The 22,500-nt window shown below is 46.9% G+C and overlaps 1 protein-coding gene across 1 annotated transcript in view; it reads left to right on the top strand.

Annotated features, from left to right (window-relative positions):
• The window catches only part of plxna1a (plexin A1a), a 144,744-nt gene that overhangs the window by 74,863 nt on the left and 47,381 nt on the right, over positions 1 to 22,500 (top strand). The window contains exon 20 of the mRNA XM_076984675.1: positions 18,208 to 18,408. Within this exon, the coding sequence (XP_076840790.1) occupies positions 18,208 to 18,408 (201 nt within the window). The remainder of the gene's footprint in view (positions 1 to 18,207; positions 18,409 to 22,500) is intronic.

Genomic DNA, 22,500 nt, shown 5'->3' with positions numbered 1-22,500 from the left:
AGAAAAGTGTTCCACTATCTAGGAAAGTGTTCCACTACCCAGGGCTGTGTTCCACTATCTAGAAAAGTGTTCCACTATCTAGAAAAGTGTTCCACCCTCTAGGGCTGTGTTCCACTATCCAGAAAAGTGTTCCACTATCCAGGGCTGTGTTCCACTATCCAGAAAAGTGTTCCACTATCCAGGGCTGTGTTCCACTATACAGAAAAGTGTTCCACTACCCAGGGCTGTGTTCCACTATCTAGAAAAGTGTTCGACTATCTAGGAAAGTGTTCCACTATACAGGTCAGTGTTCCACTACCCAGGGCTGTGTTCCACTATCTAGAAAAGTGTTCCACTATCTAGAAAAGTGTTCCACCCTCTAGGGCTGTGTTCCACTATCCAGAAAAGTGTTCCACTACCCAGGGCTGTGTTCCACTATCCAGAAAAGTGTTCCACTATACAGGGCTGTGTTCCACTATACAGAAAAATGTTCCACTACCCAGGGCTGTGTTCCACTATCTAGAAAAGTGTTCGACTATCTAGGAAAGTGTTCCACTATACAGGTCAGTGTTCCACTACCCAGGGCTGTGTTCCACTATCTAGGAAAGTGTTCCACTACCCAGGGCTGTGTTCCACTATCTAGAAAAGTGTTCCACTATCTAGAAAAGTGTTCCACCCTCTAGGGCTGTGTTCCACTATCCAGAAAAGTGTTCCACTACCCAGGGCTGTGTTCCACTATCCAGAAAAGAGTTCCACTATCCAGGGCTGTGTTCCACTATACAGAAAAGTGTTCCACTACCCAGGGCTGTGTTCCACTATCTAGAAAAGTGTTCGACTATCTAGGAAAGTGTTCCACTATACAGGTCAGTGTTCCACTATCCAAGGCTGAGGGTGCCAGTCCAGGTAAGACTTGGCCAGAACTTTTGAAAAGTAAACTGTATCCTCCACGCTATCACCACAAACTCCTTTAACTTGAGGGATATACAGCAGTGGACAAATTCATTATTCTTTTTTTTTCTTTCTTTCTTTCAACGCTACATTAAAAGGGTTGTTGAACGTTTGAAGTTACCAAATCACAGTTTCAAAGGTGCCAGTTAGCGAAATGCACTGACTACAAAAGAATTCTGTCACGGCTGTGATGTGTGTGCAGGAGAGTTCTCCGAGTTGGCCATTTGTCCCTCTCCTTGTTAAATGGACTTTGCACATTTGCACCGAGCTCATTCCAGAGAATCAGCTCACAACCGACTCTCACATCCCAAAGTTTTAATGACACCCACAGACCTTTAGACCACATTGGTTATATGAGCTCCCTCTGCAAACAGGACCACATGGAGTATGACCGGGTGTCAAGAGAGTTTGACCTCTGCAGCCAGGCAGGCATTTTGAATGTCCCTGGCTGTCCTCTACTCGTGTGCTCACAGCAACAGTCCCAGGTTTGTCATTCCTGCCCCGAACCAAAAAAAGTTCTTTTACCTGTGATTTTTGCTCGATGGATTCCTGACTGTGTGGCTGTATCCATAAGCTGGATGCAAACCCCTGTGAGATTGCAAAGGTCAGAGGTCAAAGTCTGTTGTGCGTCTACGTTTATCAAAGTGGGTGCAGAGATACGTGGCCTCTCTTTAACCCGGGCTCCCCCACGATGGAACCTGATGGTTAATAATCACAAATAATCATGAGCCACTGGTTGCACTGGGTCTCCTCGCACCTAGCTGGTGTCCCTGTGCCCTTTGACCCCCTGAGCAACCACACAGGAAGCACTTTAGTGGCCCGCTGATATGATTCCCAAAATGGAGGGAAAAGGTCACGCGGCACTTATACATCATCATTTTGGGTCATTTCAGCCACTACAACTGGAGACCTGACCTTCCTAGATACAAAGAGCAAACGAAAGGGCTCTACCAGGGAACACTGCTGTAGACACACACACACACACACACACACTGCTGTAGACACACACACACACACACACACACACACACACACACACACACTGCTGTAGACACACACACACACACTGCTGTAGACACACACACACACACACACACACTGTTGTAGACACACACACACACATACACTGATGTAGACACACACACACACACACACACACACACACACACTGTTGTAGACACACACACACACATTCACTGCTGTAGACACACACACACACACACACTGCTGTAGACACACACACACACACACACACACTGCTGTAGACACACACACACACACACACCGTTGTAGACACACACACACATTCACTGCTGTAGACACACACACACACACACACACTGCTGTAGACACACACACACACTGCTGTAGACACACACACACACACTGTTGTAGACACACACACACACACACACACACTGTTGTAGACACACACACACACACTGCTATAGACACACACACACACACACACACACACACACACACACACATACACACACACACACACACACTGTTGTAGACACACACACACATACACTGCTGTAGACACACACACACACACACACACACACACTGCTGTAGACACACACACACACACACACACACTGCTGTAGACACACTCCTCTAGCCCTCTTAAGGACACATACTGCGCCATGTCGCATCGCTCAGCAATGAATCTCTACCAGCTACGTCCATGGACACTGAAAATTCACATACAGGTTTTTTACAAAGAAGTGGGCGCTGGCACAGAGAGCGTCGAGCTACTGAGCTACTGTGAAGCAAAACGACGGCGACTTCTGAACCCGAGTTGTCACAGCTGGGAGATGTACAGGAAAGACATGTAGTCTGTATTACGTCCTGCAGGGAAGAATTAGACTGATGGAAAGGAGATTTGAGGATGAGAAACTGTTCTTTAAAAGAGTTCTCTTTAGTCTCCACAGCCATGGAACACATTACGAGTTGCGCACTACAGATAGGTCAGAACGTAGCCGGCTCCAGCCCGGTGGATATGTCGCTGGTGTCTGCCCCATCACACCTCTCTGTGTTCACCTTTATAAGAATGGTACCGAGGGCAAAGATGTCAAAGAACTCCAATATGAGGGAATATTTGTTATTGATTATGAGCAAAAATTATTAACACAATCATTATTAAATAATAAAGCTACATAACACCTTCATAAACTCACACCAGCTGACAGTCATTTATAAAAGGCTGTTTCCAACAGGTGTGTGCCACCTTAAAGGTCGTTTGTGTCAATTTTGAGGATAATTTGACCAAATACCTAAGACAAGTGACAGACAAGGTTGGCCTAAGGTTATTTCACTTTCCTGTTGAAATGACACAGTACATGACAACTGGCTTTATAGCTTATTGTGTGTGACATAGCTTACCAAGTAAGGCTAGTTGTAAAGTTGCAGTTAGCTCTTTTTAAAAATAATCTACTGCTACTCTTGGAGTTTGAGGTATGACTGACATGAACACCTACTTTATTATACCACTGTAGAGTGAAGACTTTAATTCTGACAGTCATGACACTAATGAAAGAGATGTGAATATATTTTTCTGGCTCTTATAAAAGTTAGCCTCATTTTTACTTCAGTTTATTAAGGTTTCTGTGAGTACTTGTGGCAAAGCAGTCGGTTTCTTATGAGGGCAAATAAAAAATACATGATACTGTCACTGAAATCCAGCGTCACGGTTTTCAGTATTGAACTGTGCGTTCCAGAGCTGTGTTAATCATGAGATTAACAGACCAGGTTTGTGCGGTGCTCACCTCAGAAACGTCCTTGCAGCTAATGTCATGTCTTCACCTATCACGGCCCTCTGATATAGCAGCAATACAGTGAGCTTCAGTGACGGACAACTTGGTACGCTGCTTTCCTGCCTGTGGTGCCATGTTGGGCGTCACCTGCCAAGCAGAGCAGGCGATAGCCAGAGCACGTACGGAGACGTACGCCTGACGCCAGCCACCCCATCCTCGCGATTTTGTATGATGGATGGAGATTGTCGAGAATCCAGTCCCCTACCTGTCCTTACAGGTGCTTGTGACTGGCTCCTGTCATTTGCCACATATGTTCAGTGCTCTTGTTAAGACTATAAATAAATGCCCCCCCCCGTCCAAAAACAAGCAAGAATCTAACACACAAACAAGAATCTAAACAACACTGCCTGGTATAATTCAAAGACCAATGAAGTAAAAACAGATACTTCAAAGCTGAACTGGAAGTGACAGGAAGGGCTTTTATTTTGCCTCTTCTCCTGCCCCGCCTCCAGCTCCCAACATGCTTACTGACATTTGCTTTGTTTTTAACTGTTGTTGTGACAGTTAGTGGAAACTCATTTGAAAACACCAATCAGAGGATAAAGCTTGTAAGATGTTATTTAGGCCACCCCTACAATATAGTCCAGAATCAAAATGTCAGCAAAGCTGCTAAGCTAGATGGTATCTCCCCCTCCGCACGGACACTGTGTAGTTATAGAACAGCTCACCAGTGTTTGCAGACATCACTCAGAATCTGGGCACCATTCTTGCTTGTTTGTTGACCTGAACAATCGCTGCAGTATCTACGAAACTGAAGATTACAATGCTGACTACTTACCAGTAAATACAATAATAACCACTGAACAACTGAACATCTCATTTTGGCATACCTTAAATACGCCACACAGAAGACACCTCTGACCCCTGCCATTTCCTGCAGGGGCAATAGGTCAGTAAATGGTGCAGTAAATACAGTTTCACTTTGAACTTTATCTTTGGGCATTTCAGCACATCTTCCTGACTGCTACAGTCACAAGACCCTGGACATCCTCAACAAACTCATTGACTTAAGGAAACAACCAGCCTCTTGTCTTTCACTTTAAACCAGTGTTTAAAGCGAAACATCTGATTGATTCGTGTATCCTTGACACGATCCAGTCACAGAGCTTCAAGCAGCATATGAAAGTGACTTGATTTGTAAAGAAGCCACCAGAGAGATATTCTACCTGTGACATCTGAAGGAACTTCAGTCTCTCCACAACTGGTCCAATTTTACATGGCTTTGAGTTCCTCCTGACTTTATCTCTAACCGACTGGTTTGGAGTTGCAACAGTTTAGGCCAAAGGTGACCTCAGGCCTGAATGTGGACATATGAAAAGCTCCCACAGGATGTAGGCTGCAGGATATAAGTCCCGTACGAGCCTGGACTCAGGACACATGCAGGAAAGCACTGCACGGTCTGGTTATCATTTATTCAAAAAACTACCTCCCGCAGAAGCCAGAGAGACTATTTTACAGCAGCGGTCATTAAAGCTTTTTGGAAGTAAATTAAAGTAAACTTCTACTTCCTTCATCCCTCCAAGAAGTAAAGCTTGTATGTCTCCAGGAGTGGTCCAAGATCCCACTATATTCCAGGTCTTTAACTGTGTATAGTGGAATATTGAACCACTCTTGGAGTTCTCCCAAGCTTTGCTGCTACAAATGATCTGTGGTCCTTTTTCTAGGAAACACCACATTGTTCACAGTTACAAAAGTGTATTTGTAGCAGGTGTATTTGTATTTGTAGCAGGTGTATTTGTATTTGTAGCAGGTGTCCATAGTTTCCTTTGCACCGTGTCGTCATACTGGATGGTTCTTTGTGTGCGATATCAGCGTCCTCTTGGTGTTTCTGTGATGTCGGTTGTTGCTTTCTGATGCAGCGGTTACCCATGAATCTCTGTTTTTACATCATTTGCCCCCCCCCACCTTCAAGGTGCTCCGTGATGAGTTGGTCTCGGCTGAGAGCAGGTGTATTGTTCTTTACTCCTCAAAAGCTCTTCAAACTATAAGACTACTGTGTGGCATTGATGTTTTGCAAATTGACCTGCGAGGGTGGCTTCATAAGGCTTCCTCCCCTTGACCTGCCTTTGAAGCCAGCAATAAGATGGCTTTTCCCCTGTTTGCGCCCCATCACCTGGCCCAGCCCCCCACCAGCAGATAAAGAAAACAGGCAGAATTGTCAACACAATACCCAGTCAGCACAACGAATGGAGTTTGTTTAAAGCATGATGAAACCGAGAGCTTTTTGCAACATTCTTCTCCGCACATGAGCCTCATTAGTAAGGAGGCCCTGCGAGACTAATGGAGCCTTTGATGAATAAGTTATGAGCTGATATATCACCAAGGAAACTCCTCCAGATTCTCCCGAGACTCGCCTGGTGCAGTGGTGCACTTCGTCGCAATTACTCTTCTAAACAAAGACACGTGTCGCCCACATCAGCGGGAGGGCTGGTGAAGCCTCTCTGGGCTGTACGCTCGTGCCATTTCCACAAACCTGCGCATATCTATTAAACTTCATACTGCAAGGTAGCTTCATTTCCTTTTTTCCTTAAATGCATCCTAAATGTTGCAGAAGAAAACGCAAATTAAGTTGCAAATTTGACGTTAAGCCTATTCGGGAGCTAGTGTTGGAGCAGCAGGCTAAGATGTCGTCGTGTGATGAAAGATTATTGGCGTATGCGCAGATCAAACCACAAGTGTGTGTTTTATGTGCCGGGCGGCTTAGAAATGGGCAGTTTAGTCTCCCGTGGATTCACGGTCCTGTCGTAGATTCCTGACCCACTTTTGGCAACAGCCCGAAATGTGGTCGCTGGACAATTGACGATGCTTTTTCGCTGCACGACACGTCTGGACGGCAGTAGCGATGTCTCCGCACTCGTCTCTCGTCACTCTGCTCTGATTTATTGCACACCTCATCTGGTTGGCAAGTGTTTCTCTGTTGCCTGCGATTTCCTCGTCACAAATCCCAGCTGAAAGTCTGTGGCGTGTAAATACGCCCGCACATCCAAATCACTCGTCTCTGTGATGTGAGCGGCGCTGATGACGGCTCTGAACTCCAGACAGCTGGGGAAACCCAGTCCACGTCCAAGCTCTGAATCGGTCCCCTTTTGCCAGATCCAAGAACTCTTTCCAAACCCTCTTGTTACAGCTCCCTCTGGGTCTGACTTACCAACTATGTGCTACATCCACACGGTGTTTGGTGGTCTACACCGAACAACAATAGGTCTCTAATGTACTTTTTAATGAAGCAATTAGCAAAGACAGGGACCATGGTGCCATAGCCGTGTGATGTGTGGTTGGGATCCACGCAGTGATGTGATGGTGTCTGGGGGGTCCTTGGCTCTGATGCTATGGCACCAAGCCTTGACACTGCCACAGGTCTGAAGCTTTAATTATTCAGCGCGTATTAAATCTTAATTTCCAGATGCCTAAGCGTCTGTCTGCCTAATGGACGCTGAAGATGAATTTTACATTTAGGATTTGAGGAGATGGTGCAAGTTCTCACGGGGCGTCTCGGGTGGTGTCCAGCGGCTTGAGGACAAGCCTACATTCATCACGCTCTGTTAAATCACTTCACATTTTTGCTCTTTGGGTCGGACTCGGTGAAGAGTAGGGCTTCTCCGTTTCCACTGGGGCCCAATCAAAGGTCTTCGTTTCTTCTGGCGTGTTTGAACAATCAAGAACCTGTGCAGAAGGTCGGCGCGGCATCAACAGCCCGCAGAGGTGTCATCACGAGGAAGAATGGGGAACGCTCGGCCCCTGTCGCGTGTCACTGGCGTTCCAGCTCACCACCCCGTGCATTCTGGGACGTGTGCGCTAACGTGGGTGGACGTGCAGAATCTCTTTTGTGCTTAAGAGGCTCTTTGATTTGACGTCTGGGTTTTCTTATGCTGTGTGGTTTAACGACTTGTTTCCTTAGAGCTCGTGTTTCTCCAGTCAACAGTCGGGCGTCCTAACGAGATGGCGCATCTATTCGTCATCTGTTACTTCAGCTAGATTTGCCAACGTAATTATTTTTTAAAAAGGCAATATGGTAAGGCAGGAATTAAAGTTAGCTTGTGTGCTTAGCAATAAAGCAGAGATAAAGGTTCTGTATTAAGGTGTAATGGTGCACACAGATATTACACACATGGAAAAAAAAAACCCACATCTGTGCATTTAATTTCGTGACCTCTGAGGTTAACTCATTGTTTCTTGCACAGGGATTTCACTGAAATGATACCACAGTAGAAGTGATGGAAGTAATATCAGATTGCGAGCACTGAGGGGGTCTGGGCACAGCTCCATCCTGTAAGATAACGAGTGAACAGATAAAGGATGACGCCTTGTAATAAAGGAGGTCCTGCCGCCATTTTGAATTCTATATTGGCATTTGGTGTGTCATCTTGACATTGTATCTCCAGCCGCAGATCTAATGATGTGTGCAGCCCGCTGCCCGACCTGTCAGTGTATTGTACTTTACAGAAGTTGGCGGGGAGGCACTTTTATGAGAGCGGTAGATGGTGAGATGGTACCCAAGCCTCTGACTCTCTAGGGAGATGAATTCATCATCTCGGGCCTTTTCTCCTGGTCCCATTCTCTTCTGGAGTGGCCTGCGGTCGATCCGGGACCCTGCTCCATCTCAACGTGCTGCTTCAGTGGCCTCCATCGGTAATCCATGAGGTCTCTCCTGGGCCGCCTCCCTCCGATGTCGGGCCACGCCTGTCACTCTGGGGAGTGGCCATCCATCAAAGCTCTCCAGCCGCGTGTAACGGATGCAGTCGCCCTCAGTCGCCATGGGGACTCTGGAAAGGTGGCCTGCAGCATAGCAACATCGACACTGATGTAACACCCCCACACGTGTGTATAGATATATGAGGAGGATGGGGGCGGACTGAAGTGTATTGTAGTGTTACAGATAAAGGAATTAAATTTTTTTTTAAATTTCAGAGAATCGGGAACAGAGCTCCTTCTTTAGTACATCTGTTGAAAATCTATTAGGCTCTGCTGATATTTCTTATTATCTCCCACTTGTCTTGGTGCGGATTACTTTAAATTAGTAATCTGAGATTAAGTATGTGTTCTCATATGATGAGGATTAAAGTGACTCTTGTAGCTGATGTGATCATGCAGACTGAATCAATCAATCAATCAGCCTTTATTGTCATCTATCTATCTATCTATCTATCTATCTATCTATCTATCTATCTATCTATCTATCTATCTATCTATCTTTATTGTCATAGAATCTATCTTTTTATGATGGAAAATAGCATGTCATCAAACTTTCATGCCACGCAAAGTCACTGATATGACTGATATAGCTGATATGATCATGCAGACTGAATCAATCAATCAATCAGCCTTTATTGTCATCTATCTATCTATCTATCTATCTATCTATCTATCTATCTATCTATCTATCTATCTATCTATCTATCTATCTATCTATCTATATTGTCATAGAATCTACTGTTCTATGATGGAAAATAGCATGTCATCAAACGTTCATGCCGCGTAAAGTCACGGTTGCAGAAAGCTGATTGAGAGCAACACACAGTCATTAGTGTTTCTAAATCACAACATGTAGCAGTTCTCTAATACTGACGAGGCTGTTTTGCCAAATGTGCTAGGACACACAAGTTAGCTACGCAACTAGCATGTCCAATATGAGAAGAAATCATTTGGGAGCTATTAAAGAATATTTGAAAACACAGTGTTTGCTATGGATCCTCTGACCAGGGTTTTGTGGCTGACCACTGCAATCAGAATTGCTGATCACCAATCACCAGGGCTGATTGGGCAGTTAATGCATTAATTTATTCATCATAATTAAGAGCTGATAATATATCATAAATTGACAACTGTTATTTATTGGAGGGCAACATATTCCTCCATAAGTTATTTTCAAAATGTAGGTCTATATCAGCTTTGAACAGCATAAAACGGCAACAAATGAAGGCTGAAAAGCTATCGCCAAACACGCAGTACGGCGTCCCCCAACATCTACGTGTTCCTCTAACCCGTCACGCTACGCTGTAGCTTATTCTGCTTCTTAAACATCGATGGCCCGTTTTCCTTTATAAATCTGAGCATCTTCGCGTGTCTGGCAGCCAGCCTGTTCCTGCTTTCATCTAGGACACGTGCTCGCTGTGTGCACGTGTGCACATCGCACGGAGAGACTCCTTCTGCTCCTGCAAGTGGAGGGGGGAGAGGTCTTAATCGCTGTGCCAAATCGCTGGGGACGGGTCTGTAGACTTCTTCCTGTCACAGCTATAGGCTTGGCGCCATTTAAACGTCTCCCTGGCAACTGAGTGATGGACGCCCGAGTTGCTAAAGAGTTAACTCGTTTAACTGAGTTGCTAAAGGGTTAACTCGTTTAACTGCCTGCCTGTCATACACGGTGTGTTCTTTGGCATTTCAAATTCTCAAATATCTAACGAAGTTCACGGCATTAAAACACGCCGCGTTTAACTTGAAGAGGTTTATTGTCTTTTTCGGACGCCTCATGGAGCTGCCTGAGTGTGAAAGCTGTGCTTTTGTCACACAGACCTATTTTGAGACATCTGATTGGTTCTTCTGATCCGCCTTTACGAAGAGCTCTGACCTGTGATCTATTCATAACGAACATCAGCTGATCTTGATTGTCGATCAGTCAGAACATTCCTAGTATTTACTACATCGTTTCATAAAATGTTTTAAGCAGACCAAACTGATTGAGTTATATTAGGGCGACCAAACATCCGTATTTCCCTGCCCCGGGCGTGAAATACGGACATGTCCCGGGAAATATGGACGTTTGGTCACCCTAGTTACATATAGTTGTCATTGTGTATTTTGACTTATTTAAATTTACAATAGCATAATTCATGAGTGAAACTTTATTTTTAAAGTGCTGGAGATCAGAATCCCGAGGTTCAGCCGGCTCCTCACGTCCTCGGACTCACGCTTTCACAACATTTATTGTGATTAAGTCATGACTTTCCAGTAGCTGTTGTAGGCTTCTTCACGGTATACGCGTGCAATAATCATCATTGGTCACATGACCCCTCCCAACGCCAGTCTCTTCTCAGTTGGTGTTACCTCAGAACACCACACACAGAACGCGTTAAGCTGTTTGCAGTGTGAACTGTTCTGAGTATGCTGTGGACAAAATATGTGCTGTAGTCTCATAGCATATATTAGAGAGGCAGAAAAGAGATGTTGTGAGGGGGGATCACACGTGTTTTGCCTGCAGGGGCAGTGATAGGGGCTGTGTTCAGCACAGCAAACACTACTAGCAGGGGCGGTTATAGGGACTGTGTTCAGCACAGCAAACACTACTAGCAGGGGCGGTGATAGGGACTGTGTTCAGCACAGCAAACACTACTAGCAGGGGTGGTGATAGGGACTGTGTTCAGCACAGCAAACACTACTAGCAGGGGTGGTGATAGGGGCTGTGTTCAGCACAGCAAACACTACTAGCAGGGGTGGTTGTAGGGGCTGTGTTCAGCACAGCAAACACTACTAGCAGGGGTGTTGGTAGGGACTGTGTTCAGCACAGCAAACACTACTAGCAGGGGCGGTGATAGGGACTGTGTTCAGCACAGCAAACACTACTAGCAGGGGCGGTGATAGGGACTGTGTTCAGCACAGCAAACACTACTAGCAGGGGCAGTGATAGGGACTGTGTTCAGCACAGCAAACACTACTAGCAGGGGCGGTGGTAGGGACTGTGTTCAGCACAGCAAACACTACTAGCAGGGGCGGTGGTAGGGACTGTGTTCAGCACAGCAAACACTACTAGCAGGGGTGGTGGTAGGGACTGTGTTCAGCACAGCAAACACTACTAGCAGGGGTGGTGATAGGGGCTGTGTTCAGCACAGCAAACACTACTAGCAGGGCCGGTGGTAGGGACTGTGTTCAGCACAGCAAACACTACTAGCAGGGGCGGTGGTAGGGACTGTGTTCAGCACAGCAAACACTACTAGCAGGGGCGGTGGTAGGGACTGTGTTCAGCACAGCAAACACTACTAGCAGGGGCGGTGATAGGGACTGTGTTCAGCACAGCAAACACTACTAGCAGGGGCGGTGATAGGTACTGTGTTCAGCACAGCAAACACTACTAGCAGGGGCGGTGGTAGGGACTGTGTTCAGCACAGCAAACACTACTAGCAGGGGCGGTGATAGGGGCTGTGTTCAGCACAGCAAACACTACTAGCAGGGGCGGTGGTAGGGGCTGTGTTCAGCACAGCAAACACTACTAGCAGGGGCGGTGATAGGGGCTGTGTTCAGCACAGCAAACACTACTAGCAGGGGTGTTGGTAGGGGCTGTGTTCAGCACAGCAAACACTACTAGCAGAGCTGCAGTTGCCAGACATCACACAGAGGGGAATGAAACGCTCACCCTTGACCCCCTCCCTCAGCACCGCTACCCATAAGGCTGTAGTCTCGAGACGATGTTCGCATGTGGGTTTCTGCCTGATGCATATCGAACATCTGGTGCTCAACTGTCCACACTTCAGTCTTGCACCAAAAGTCCTTTTGGAAGACAACCAATTGGATCAGTCGTTTTTCTCATGTGCTGTACTGACTGGTTTCAGTGCAACCAGGATTCTCATTTCACACTTTCAGAAATATAATTACAAATGTTTAAACTGCTTTGTAACTTTTCAAATCTTGAATTGTATCTGAACCTCTGATACAGGACAGAGAAGCAGTCTGGGTGTGGATATGGGACAGGGTGGTAACAGGGTACATGTGATGATGCTACATAATCAGGACAGATATACAGGTCAGCATACCGTTAGTGAACTAAAAGCCGTAATTAGGCTACTGGTACATTTAATGAAAACTGCAGTGACTACCACCCTGATTGTCTCACTCCCATAACAAGAAACACTTGGTTCTGTTTATTTGCATGTGGATGCTTACACTCTATTCCCCTGCGATCTGTGACATGTGCTGTTGTGTTTTGGGTGTGATCTCTTCTGCCCTTTGCTTGTAACACGTGTGACACACCTTGAATGCTGATGGCATAGTTGATGATGAATGTGCAAGTCTTCATTGTTTCATGTCAGCAGGAGACTTTTTATTGTGTGCGCGATTTTTTCAGCATTGACATAAAGTTGATTTATCATGGATATGGTAGACTGCGTTATGGTAGACTGCGTTGTGGTAGACTGCGTTGTGGTAGACTATGTTATTGTAGACTGCATTGTGGTATACTGTGTTGTGGTAGACTGTTGTGGTAGACTGTGTTGTGGTAGTCTATGTTGTGGTAGACTGTTATGGTAGACTATGTTATGGTAGACTGCATTGTGGTAGACTGCGTTATGGTAGACTGCGTTATGGTAGACTGCGTTATGGTAGACTGTGTTATGGTAGTCTATGGTGTGGTAGACTGCGTTATGGTAGACTGTGTTGTGGTAGACTGTGTTATGGTAGACTGTGTAATGGTAGTCTATGGTGTGGTAGACTGTGTTGTGGTAGACTATGTTGTGGTAGACTTTGTTGTGGTAGACTATGTTGTGGTAGACTTTGTTGTGGTAGACTGTGTTATGGTAGACTGTGTTGTGGTATACTGTGTTATGGTAGACTGTGTTATGGTAGTCTATGGTGTGGTAGTCTATGGTGTGGTAGACGGCATAGTGGTAGACTGTGTTATGGTAGACTGTGTTACCTTGAATTAATCACATTTTTCACACATGTTCTCTTGATGACAAATCACAGATTACTGCCTGTGTAATTGATGCCCGATATTTCTCATTATGCTTTACAGACATTGTGAATTGATTAATCCTTGTACTTGCAATGCCATGAGAGTGAAGGGCCTTCTGATGCATCTCTGGTCAATGGCACTTGGCCAGCAAAGGTCCAGCCAAACTTTAGCAAAGGTCCGTGATCTCCTGCTACAGAAGAATGCTCTTAATCATTGTATTCCCACAAAGCGTGACAGGTTTGGTTTGGAGAACTTCTGGTCTTGTCTGGGATGTCGACACTTTGACAGGACTAGAGGAAACGGGCGTTAAGCAGCAAAAGGTCTCCTTGGCAATGCTGGACTTCAGGAGAAGGGATAGGTTAATATGGACGAGCTTGACACGTGCAGAATTGTTTATGAGAATGCAGCGAGAAAATCAGGAGCCTGGGGGGGGGGGGGGGGTGTCTTCTGTCCTGGTGGGCTGTCCTGCGGTCTGTCCTGGGGGGCTGCTCTGTATATCCAGATATATTTTTAATCTAGTAATCCTTTGGGTTAGGTTACAGATATATATTTTAATAGGTAATCCGCAAGCTGTAAAGGAATACATTGTTAAGGGAGGCCTTCCTAGTCAGGGATACGTGTGCTGTCTAGCTCACGTGGTTCTGTACATGTTTCTCACTGCTTCCTGGTCAGGGATACGTGTGCTGTCTAGCTCACGTGGTTCTGTACATGTTTCTCACTGTGTTTAGCTCCCACTGGGGAAGCTCACTGTGCACTCACTAGTGCTGCAGTCAGTTCAAACCAAATAAAATATGAAAAGTGTGTGTGTGTGTGTGTCAGTGAGGAGGGGGCACTTCAAGCACATTCCCCAGGCACACTGTTGTGCTATTGTGCTCGGTGAGTGTGCGATCCGATCTGATCTTTGTGTTTTGACACCGATCAGCGTGGCTAATAAAACTCTTACGCCTCCTGGGAGGCCTCCCTCTCTCTGGAGCGGTGCTCCCCCAGGTTGGGGGGGTTCGTGAGGAACCTCTCACCTCTCACCTCTCACCTCCCCCCGCCTTTTGTTTTGGTGCCTGTATTGGGCCCAGTTGTGGTGCTTGTCCAGAAAGTACAACTGGATTGTGTAATTGGTTTTTTTCAACAGTGGTTGCTTAAATACTTAATTATCCCTTCCTGTTCATAAGTTATATACAAACATGAATGCTTATTGTGGTAATCACCTCCTCAGACTTGAAACTGTGCATGAATTAATGATGATTGTATGATTTGTTCATGTGTCCACCGCGGTTACATAAATGATCCCAGGGTCAGAAGGTGTGCTGTAGCCATGTATACTGGAGGAGATATGCACTGTCCCTATTATCAATGAATTATCACATTCTTTGTGAAAGTTCACCATTGCATATGAAATAGTTCATTTAATGTACGCTTTATTTATGTGGTACCTCTGAATGTAAGGCATGCATATTGGTAGTGATGGCTCAGAAATATGTTATGCTCTGCTGAATGTGACAAAAGCGATTTGTAATGTATTCATAACAACAATTCAAATTGTTCAAAGTCAAACGGCTCTTCTGTGCTCATAATTCATGTTGCCCCTCACAGTGGACAGATTCAGATGATGAAAATATGGTTCACACTTCAGATGGTGTGTGTGTGTGTGTGTGTACTGCACTTTGGTTTGGTCCATTTACATGACGCCACTTTAGACTAGTTAGCTAGATTCTTGTCACATACAGAGGTGGTGATTGAATAAAATCAGTGTGAAGACAGTTTCATGCTCTTCACACCTCTTAACTCTGTGATTACAGCGTCCGTGAGATCTTTCCAGTGATCTTCACTGTGGAGACCATGACGTACGTGATGGCTACAGTCATGGTTCTCTTTGCTTACCTGTCCGTGATAAGCAGAACAACTTCTTGCTAACTACAACGCAAGCATCATTCAAGTACCAGATCCACCCTGGCTGTAGGGGTATTGTACAGACTCATAGGGGAATCCTGGTGTGCCAGAGTCTCCTCCTACAGCCTGGAGATGTCAGATAACACAGGCCAGTAGAGGGGCTAAAGCCCCGCCCATGGTTGCCTTTTATGGAGAAAGGGGTGGAACTAGCTTGTCTTAGCTGGGGACGATCCTATTTCAGGACATGATAAATGTTGTCGAAAGTGTCGATGTCAAAAACATAGAAACCAGCAATATTGACTTCACGTCAAGTTTCCCAATTTCTCTATGGCGTCATTGTTCCATTATTAGAATAGACCAGGAAATGCAAAATACATGAAACGCTTAAATGTACAAACAGCACTTTTATTGCTGAAGGACGCCATCAGAATAGCTGACTGGATGATGACAGTCTCACAGTCCACATTAGAGTTGCACTTATTCCTCTATGTGCCTTTGAATAGAATTGAAACAGAATTCATGACATCACTTCTTAAAGTAATAAACAGGTGTAAATTTGTCTCTGTGGCCAAACATAAACCTGCCAATGGAATGATGCTCACACACGATTATCTCCATAATCTTTTATAAATATGCTATGTATGTATTTTGAAGGCTTAGTGAAATCATTAGGCAATTACCTTCAAAATAAAGTGCTCCATTTATCTTTTGATATCTGATGTCTTTGACAGTATCGTACGCTGTCTGAATACAATCTGGGGAATATAAATGATTATCGTTAAAAATGTAAACGGCGGCTATGATGATCCATCTGTTGATGCGTGTTACCGTGGCGTCGTCTAGACCCCGCTCGTCCTGGTTGGAGGCGGGTCTTATTAAATGGCGGTTAGGAGATCGTTAGGAGTGTGCAGTGACTGACACGGCCTTGAAAAAAAATGGGAAGAGAAGAAAAACGAGTTTCAGTCGACAGGCCCAGGACGTCTCCTGGTCCCTCTCCTGCGTAATGGCTGCCTGCCCCTTCCTGGGTCGCCCGGCGTGTCTCACACTCCACAGAAAAATATGCAGCGCCGAATTAAGCTCAGTTAGTTTTGCTGATTGTTTTCAACAGTGGGCCAAAACTTATCAAGTTAATGTGATTTAATGCACTTCCAGTGCGAAAACCAACCGACGCTTGTAAGAAGCAGCGAAGCGGTGAGAGATAGTAGAACTAATGATGATGAAGGAACCACTGATGATGATGAAGGAACCTGACTTCCTCATTCCCCCCTTTTTCATCCTTGAGTTGCCAACAACGTGTAGAAGTAGAGTCCTAATGAAACACACACACACACACACACACACACACACACACACACACACACACACACACACACACACACACACACACACACACACACACACACACAGAACTGAAGAGAAAACCGTGTCGCAAACAGTGTGCTGGTGCTCATTGTCCTTATTGTTTCTTGTAAATGAACTGAAGGGTTGATCCTGTGTATCGAGTCCCACAGACGCTGATAAGGCTTCTCTTTGCCCAACACAGGGCTATTTATTGACTCCGAACAAATTCCACCTTTTCATTAAAGCTGAAACCCCCACCTTTGTGTACTGTGCAGTAATTGAACACTAACATGGGAGGATGGGGGGGGGGGGGGGGGGGCTGCAATTGCATCACAGGCTGTTTATTGAGTCGCTGGAGAGCGGTGAACGCTATTAATAACGAGACTGCCGTCCAAGCCAATTAAACTGGCAATGCGGCGAGTCGAGTCCCAGCCGCCGTCCGCGTGCCCCACTCTCGTCAGGCCTGTGTGCTGGGCCGCCACCGTGGATAGACCCGCCCTCAGCTCCGCCCCCAACTCCGCCCCAGCTCCAACCCCCCCCCTTTGCCAGGAGCCCCATAGGTGTTATTAGAAAGCAAGCGATAGGTGAATGTTTACGAGATTAAAAGCCAGATTAGACATGATTAAGTAACCTTGAAATGCAGATGACCAAGAGCTTAAATTTCTCCATGTGTCAGTCGGGTGGAGTCCAGCGAGTGCGTAGTGTCTGAGCGTTGTTGGAAGGCGTAATAATTACACCCATCATTACAATTTCACTGCTGTCTTTCAAGCTATATTTTAATTCTGTATATTTAAAAGACATTATTGCCTTTCAGTTTGGGAGAGCTAACACACAAACCAAGCAGTTCCCACCCACACACCCTAGAACATAAAACACCATGGAAGCATCACATTCATGTAAACGTGGACAGCCATCGCGGCTCCCTGCTAACCACACATGTCCCCAGAAGGGCGGCATTGACGACAGGTGCGCGAGAGCTTCCTGCGTGTGGCTTTTTGACGGGCAGAGTCAGGGGCAGGTGGGCGGAGTCAGGGGCAGGTGGGCGGAGCACTGCAGAGGGGTGTGTGCTGTCAGCCGCAGGTGGAGGGCTCCACTGGTGTCCCTATTGAACGTTTTTTACCCCCCCCATAAAGCTTAATTCCACCGTCTTCTGTGCCCTGGTTCCTCACTCGTTGGCATGACAACGGTGCCATGACAACTTTCACCTTCCGCGTCCTCTGCTTTGGCGCTTGGCAACGACGGTGTTTGAACAGTGGCAGTTGCTCCTGGACGAATCCGCCCGCTGAACGTCCGTGTTTTATCACGGCTGTGTTCTGTGCTTATCAAAACAAGCGGGAAATTAAAAACTAAACAAACGAGCCTTCGCATGCTTCTGCTGGGGGGGGGGCTCACGTGGCACCACACGCGCTCAAGTCACCTCACATGGCCTCATGTCGTCTCACGTGGCCCCACGTCGCCTCACGTGGCTCCACGTCGCATCACGTGGCCCCACGCCGCATCGCGTGGCTCCACATCGTCTCACGTCGTCGTACATCGTCTCACGTCGTCTCACGTGTGTTGTTCCTCTCCCTCCAGGAGTGTCCCCAGATCCTGCCCTCCACGCAGATCTACATCCCGGTGGGCGTGATGAAACCCATCACGCTACTCGCCCGGAACCTTCCGCAGCCGCAGTCGGGCCAGAGGAACTACGAGTGCATCTTCTACATCCAGGGCAAAGAGTACAGCGTCACCGCCCTGCGATTCAACAGCACCAGCATCCAGTGCCAGAAGACCATGGTGAGGCCACGCTGACACCTTTAACAACCTAGCCATGACCTTTGACCTTTGCCCTCCAGTTAAAGGACTTACAAGAGTCATGTAAGGTTCAAGCCATGCTTTTCTGATGTGGTATGACTGCTCTGTTCATAGTTTGTCAGAGGCAGACAAGAACCGTGACATGCTCACTCAAAGTCTTCGAAGTTATTGACTGGTGTGAATTTATTACAAGCTGTTGAAAGATTAGTGTTTTCCTAGACAAACTTGTAAACAACAAATACTAATCCTGCCAGTCATTGAAGGTGGTGCTGTGAGCGAGGCCAGCGTCCTGGTCCACAACCTCTTCTGTCTCTTCTGCCATTATCTTTCTTCTAGTCAACACTAAAGTCATATTAGCCTGACCCGTCATTTATCACAAGTCCCATCAGGCACTAAGTCGATCCAGGGAGCAGAGATGGGCTCTTATGAAATATATGGCAGTGTGATCTTTTTAACTGACTGTGTCACTTTGGCAGTCATTAATGGGGGCAGCTAGGCCCATGTGTTTCTGAGTGGCGTATCACTCCCCATCCCCTCAAGTGATTTCTCTCTCTCTCTCTCTCTCTCTCTCTCTCTCTCTCTCTCTCTCTCTCTCTCTCTCTCTCTCTCTCTCTCTCTCTCTCTCTCTCACTCCCTCATAATTTCCTCTGTTTCATTCTCTTTCTCCTATGCACTCACACACACTCTCCAACCGAGTGTCAGTGACGCGCGTTACCTGACAGAAAGCTAATTACTCGGCTAAGGTAGCAGCGGTGCACCAAGCCGCGTTTATTTATTTATTTCTTTATTTATTTGTCTCCTTGGTGATGCTGCAGAAGTCTCTCATCTCAGGTAGCAGGAAGCAGTAGCTAGCAAGCCCCCACAAAAACAAAAAGAGGCAGTTGGCCTGTCACTCAAGTACAGGCCCCTCCCTCCATGACGGAACCAATGCTCCTGAGGGGGGGGTGTTGTTTTACGGTACCTGCAATAAAGCCAGCGGTTCATAACTTTCTCTTGATCCCTTTGAGCGTCTCCTTAGTCCTAAGCTCTAACGTCAGCGTTCCCGACTTCTGTCGGAACTGATCCAGGAACAGTGATGGCGTACCTGTCGTTTTCTCCTGCTCTTGTCAACTGGCACTTCCGAAGGAGCTCGACGGGATTCAGCCAGTTCCGCCGGTCTGGCTTACAGCTCCATCACTCCTAATGAAAACTGGCAATTACATCCGTGTTAATATCCACGCGGCAATTATGCCATTAGATGTCGGCAATTACGACTTACTTAGCGTCCGCGGTTTTTAGCGGCGAGCGGCAAGCTGCGTGAGAATTCCATTAACAGGAGCGCTGGCGCTTTTCAGATTGACGGGCCGCGGCCCCAGAGTGGGGGCCACCATTGTTTTAGCGTGTCAGGCGGTGCCGATTGAACGGCGCAGTTTGTTAATGGCGCCTGCCTGGGTTTGTCTCAGGACCGCCCCGCCAATTCCACGTTGAAGCTTTTGTCATTTTCTATTATGGACTCCACTTCTGATGCCAAAATCCATGGGTCAGACATAAATCACCTTTCCAAGCTCTCGCCTTTCAATTTACTTTGCTGTGCAGACCCCCGTTTGTCTGAGTGAGCGATCAGGCATGACTAACGCGGCACCTTGAATAGGAGGGCCAGACCCACTGAGTCGAATGCCGAACCAGGGAGCCTTACCACAGGAACCAAATCTGCACTGAGTTCTCTCGGGTGAAACAGGGACTGAAGGTATCATTTTCAGCACTGGGTTTTTTTTTCCATAGATGAAATAAATACTAATTAGTAGCTCTAATAACGAAGAGGGGGACAGTGTTGTGGTGCGGGGGGCAAGACGGAGCCGCAGTGTGATTAGGTGGAGGTAGCTGATTGTGTTTGCCCAAGACTGATTGATTTGATCTTTCCTCTTGGCGTCTTAAGACGATGAGTTAATAAAACATGAGTGTGTGTTCTGGGCACCAGGAGAAGGCAGGTACTCCTGAGCTCATCGATTGAGTAAACACGAGAGTGTGTGGACGGCAGGCAGAGTAGCACTGAGTGTATTAGCCAGTCAACACAAAGAAAGAGAGGTGTGCAGTGGTGTGTGTGTGTGTGTGTGTCTGTATGTGTGCACACATGCATGCACACTTGTATACTCAAGCTCGTGTTGTGGGTCACCGAGTTGTTTTTTGTGAGCGCGAGCATTCAGGTGTGTGCCGTGAGGCTCTTTGATTCTTTCACAGACTCACAGTCGTCATAGAAAATTGGCCGTTTTTGATGGCCTCCACAATAAATGGTTTATTTAATCTGTTTTGTTGGCTTCGTGTGGATACTCTCAAATAAGAATGTCAATAACTGCATACTATACGGAGTGTGTGTGTTGATGATGTGTGTATGACGCAGGTGTATGATGGAGAGGGTGGTGGAGAGAGACGCAGAGAGGAAAAAAACGAAGACAAAGGGAGAGAGAGGGAGAGAGAGGGAGAGAGAGGAGCCCCAAATCACTCAGGCTCTGTCTGAGCGCTTTAGAACAGAGCCCAAGGGATGAACAGGACAGTGTGATAATATCACCCATAGCTTACAACATTACCTTCTGCTCAGATAAATGACTGCTCATCCACTCCTCAGCCAGCTGTGTGTGTGTGTGTGTGTGTGTGTGTGTGTGTGTGAGAGAGAGAGAGAGAGAGAGAGAGAGAGAGAGAGAGAGACAGAGGTAGAGAGAGAGAGAAATAGCACAGGGGGTGTGAGTGAGTGAGAAAGGGAGAGAGGAAAATAGAGAATGAGAGAGAGAGAGAGCATGCAGTGATGGAAGAGAGGAAAAGGGGGAAAAGGAAGAAAAATCTCATCCAGAATCTTCTCAGCAGCGTCTGCCGATTCACGGCCCAGAATGAGGACTATCGGGAGAGTTTGATATGATCCAATTAAAAGCCGTCGCAGATAAAACGATGATGAATTGCAGCAATGCGAGAGAGAGACAGCTCGCTCCAGACGGCCCAGACCCAGCCCAGAACGTTGAATCTCGTAAACCGCGGAGGATACAAACACGGGGAGAACGAGGGAATGAGGGTGTCAAAGGTCATAGAACCAGATTGGGGGGGGGGGGGGGGGGGGTCTTGGGGGGGGAGGCAGGAGATTAGGAGACTGAAGAGTGGGGAGGGGCTGTTGGAGTGAGGGTAGCGGCCGCCTCCACCTGCCCCCTGTGGTGGGGTTAACCGTGTGCCGGGCTCCATGGCCCGGTTCATCCAGGTAGGACCACGGGACGCCGCTCCCCGAGACGCAGGTGTTCCTGCCTGCTGCTTGCGCCCTGTTTGGGTCGTGGGCCCCTGACAAAGTGTGGAATGAAAGGAGGACGGGCCTTTCAACCACGATCCTGGTTTCTGTCACGTCCGACAGACCCCTCCACCCCCACCCGCTGTTGCATTCTGGGTGTCGCTCCATGACTCCATATATAGAGAAGGAAGAGTCCGTTTTCAGGGGTATTTAACATATGAATTCAATGTATACGTGACATGAACTGAGTCCTGCTGGGCTTACACGGAAAAGTGAGATCATAATGTTTATATGATAAAAAAAACCCTCACACACAAAGTCTTGCTTTTACCATATATTCTGTGTTCATAGGCAATTTATATGTGTGTGTGTGTGTGTGTGTGTGTGTGTGTGTGTGTGTGTGTGTGTGTGTGTGTGTGTGAGTGTGTGTGTGTGTGTGAGTGCACACGCTTGCTGATGTGTTATTTTTTTTACCCTCGTGTACAGGTATCCTTTCAAAATGACTAATTATGTGCGGGTGACCCACACAAAGCCAGTCTTTTTTCCTTTCTGCCCCCAACACCCCCCCCCCCCCCCATCTGCCGGGCTGTTTTGTTAACATCGGCACTTTCCAGCCCCACGGCCCTGGGATGCCCCCCACCCCACGTCCCTGGTCCAGCCCTGATCTATGTGCTGGCTGCGGGGGCCGGGCGAGCCCGCCGAGCCGGCCTGCCGAGATACTCACGCCTTCCCGCGCCTCCTCGCTATTTTTGGCACTCATTCTTCTCCCCCTTGCGAGGGTAATTATGTATTCTCTGGCACGCAGGTGGAGCGGGAGTACTGATGCGGTC

Source organism: Brachyhypopomus gauderio, chromosome 21 (genome assembly GCF_052324685.1).
Source record: "Brachyhypopomus gauderio isolate BG-103 chromosome 21, BGAUD_0.2, whole genome shotgun sequence".
NCBI classification, from domain to species: domain Eukaryota; kingdom Metazoa; phylum Chordata; class Actinopteri; order Gymnotiformes; family Hypopomidae; genus Brachyhypopomus; species Brachyhypopomus gauderio.
Note: the sequence above shows the minus strand (reverse complement) of the source record. Positions and strands in the feature narration are given on the sequence as shown.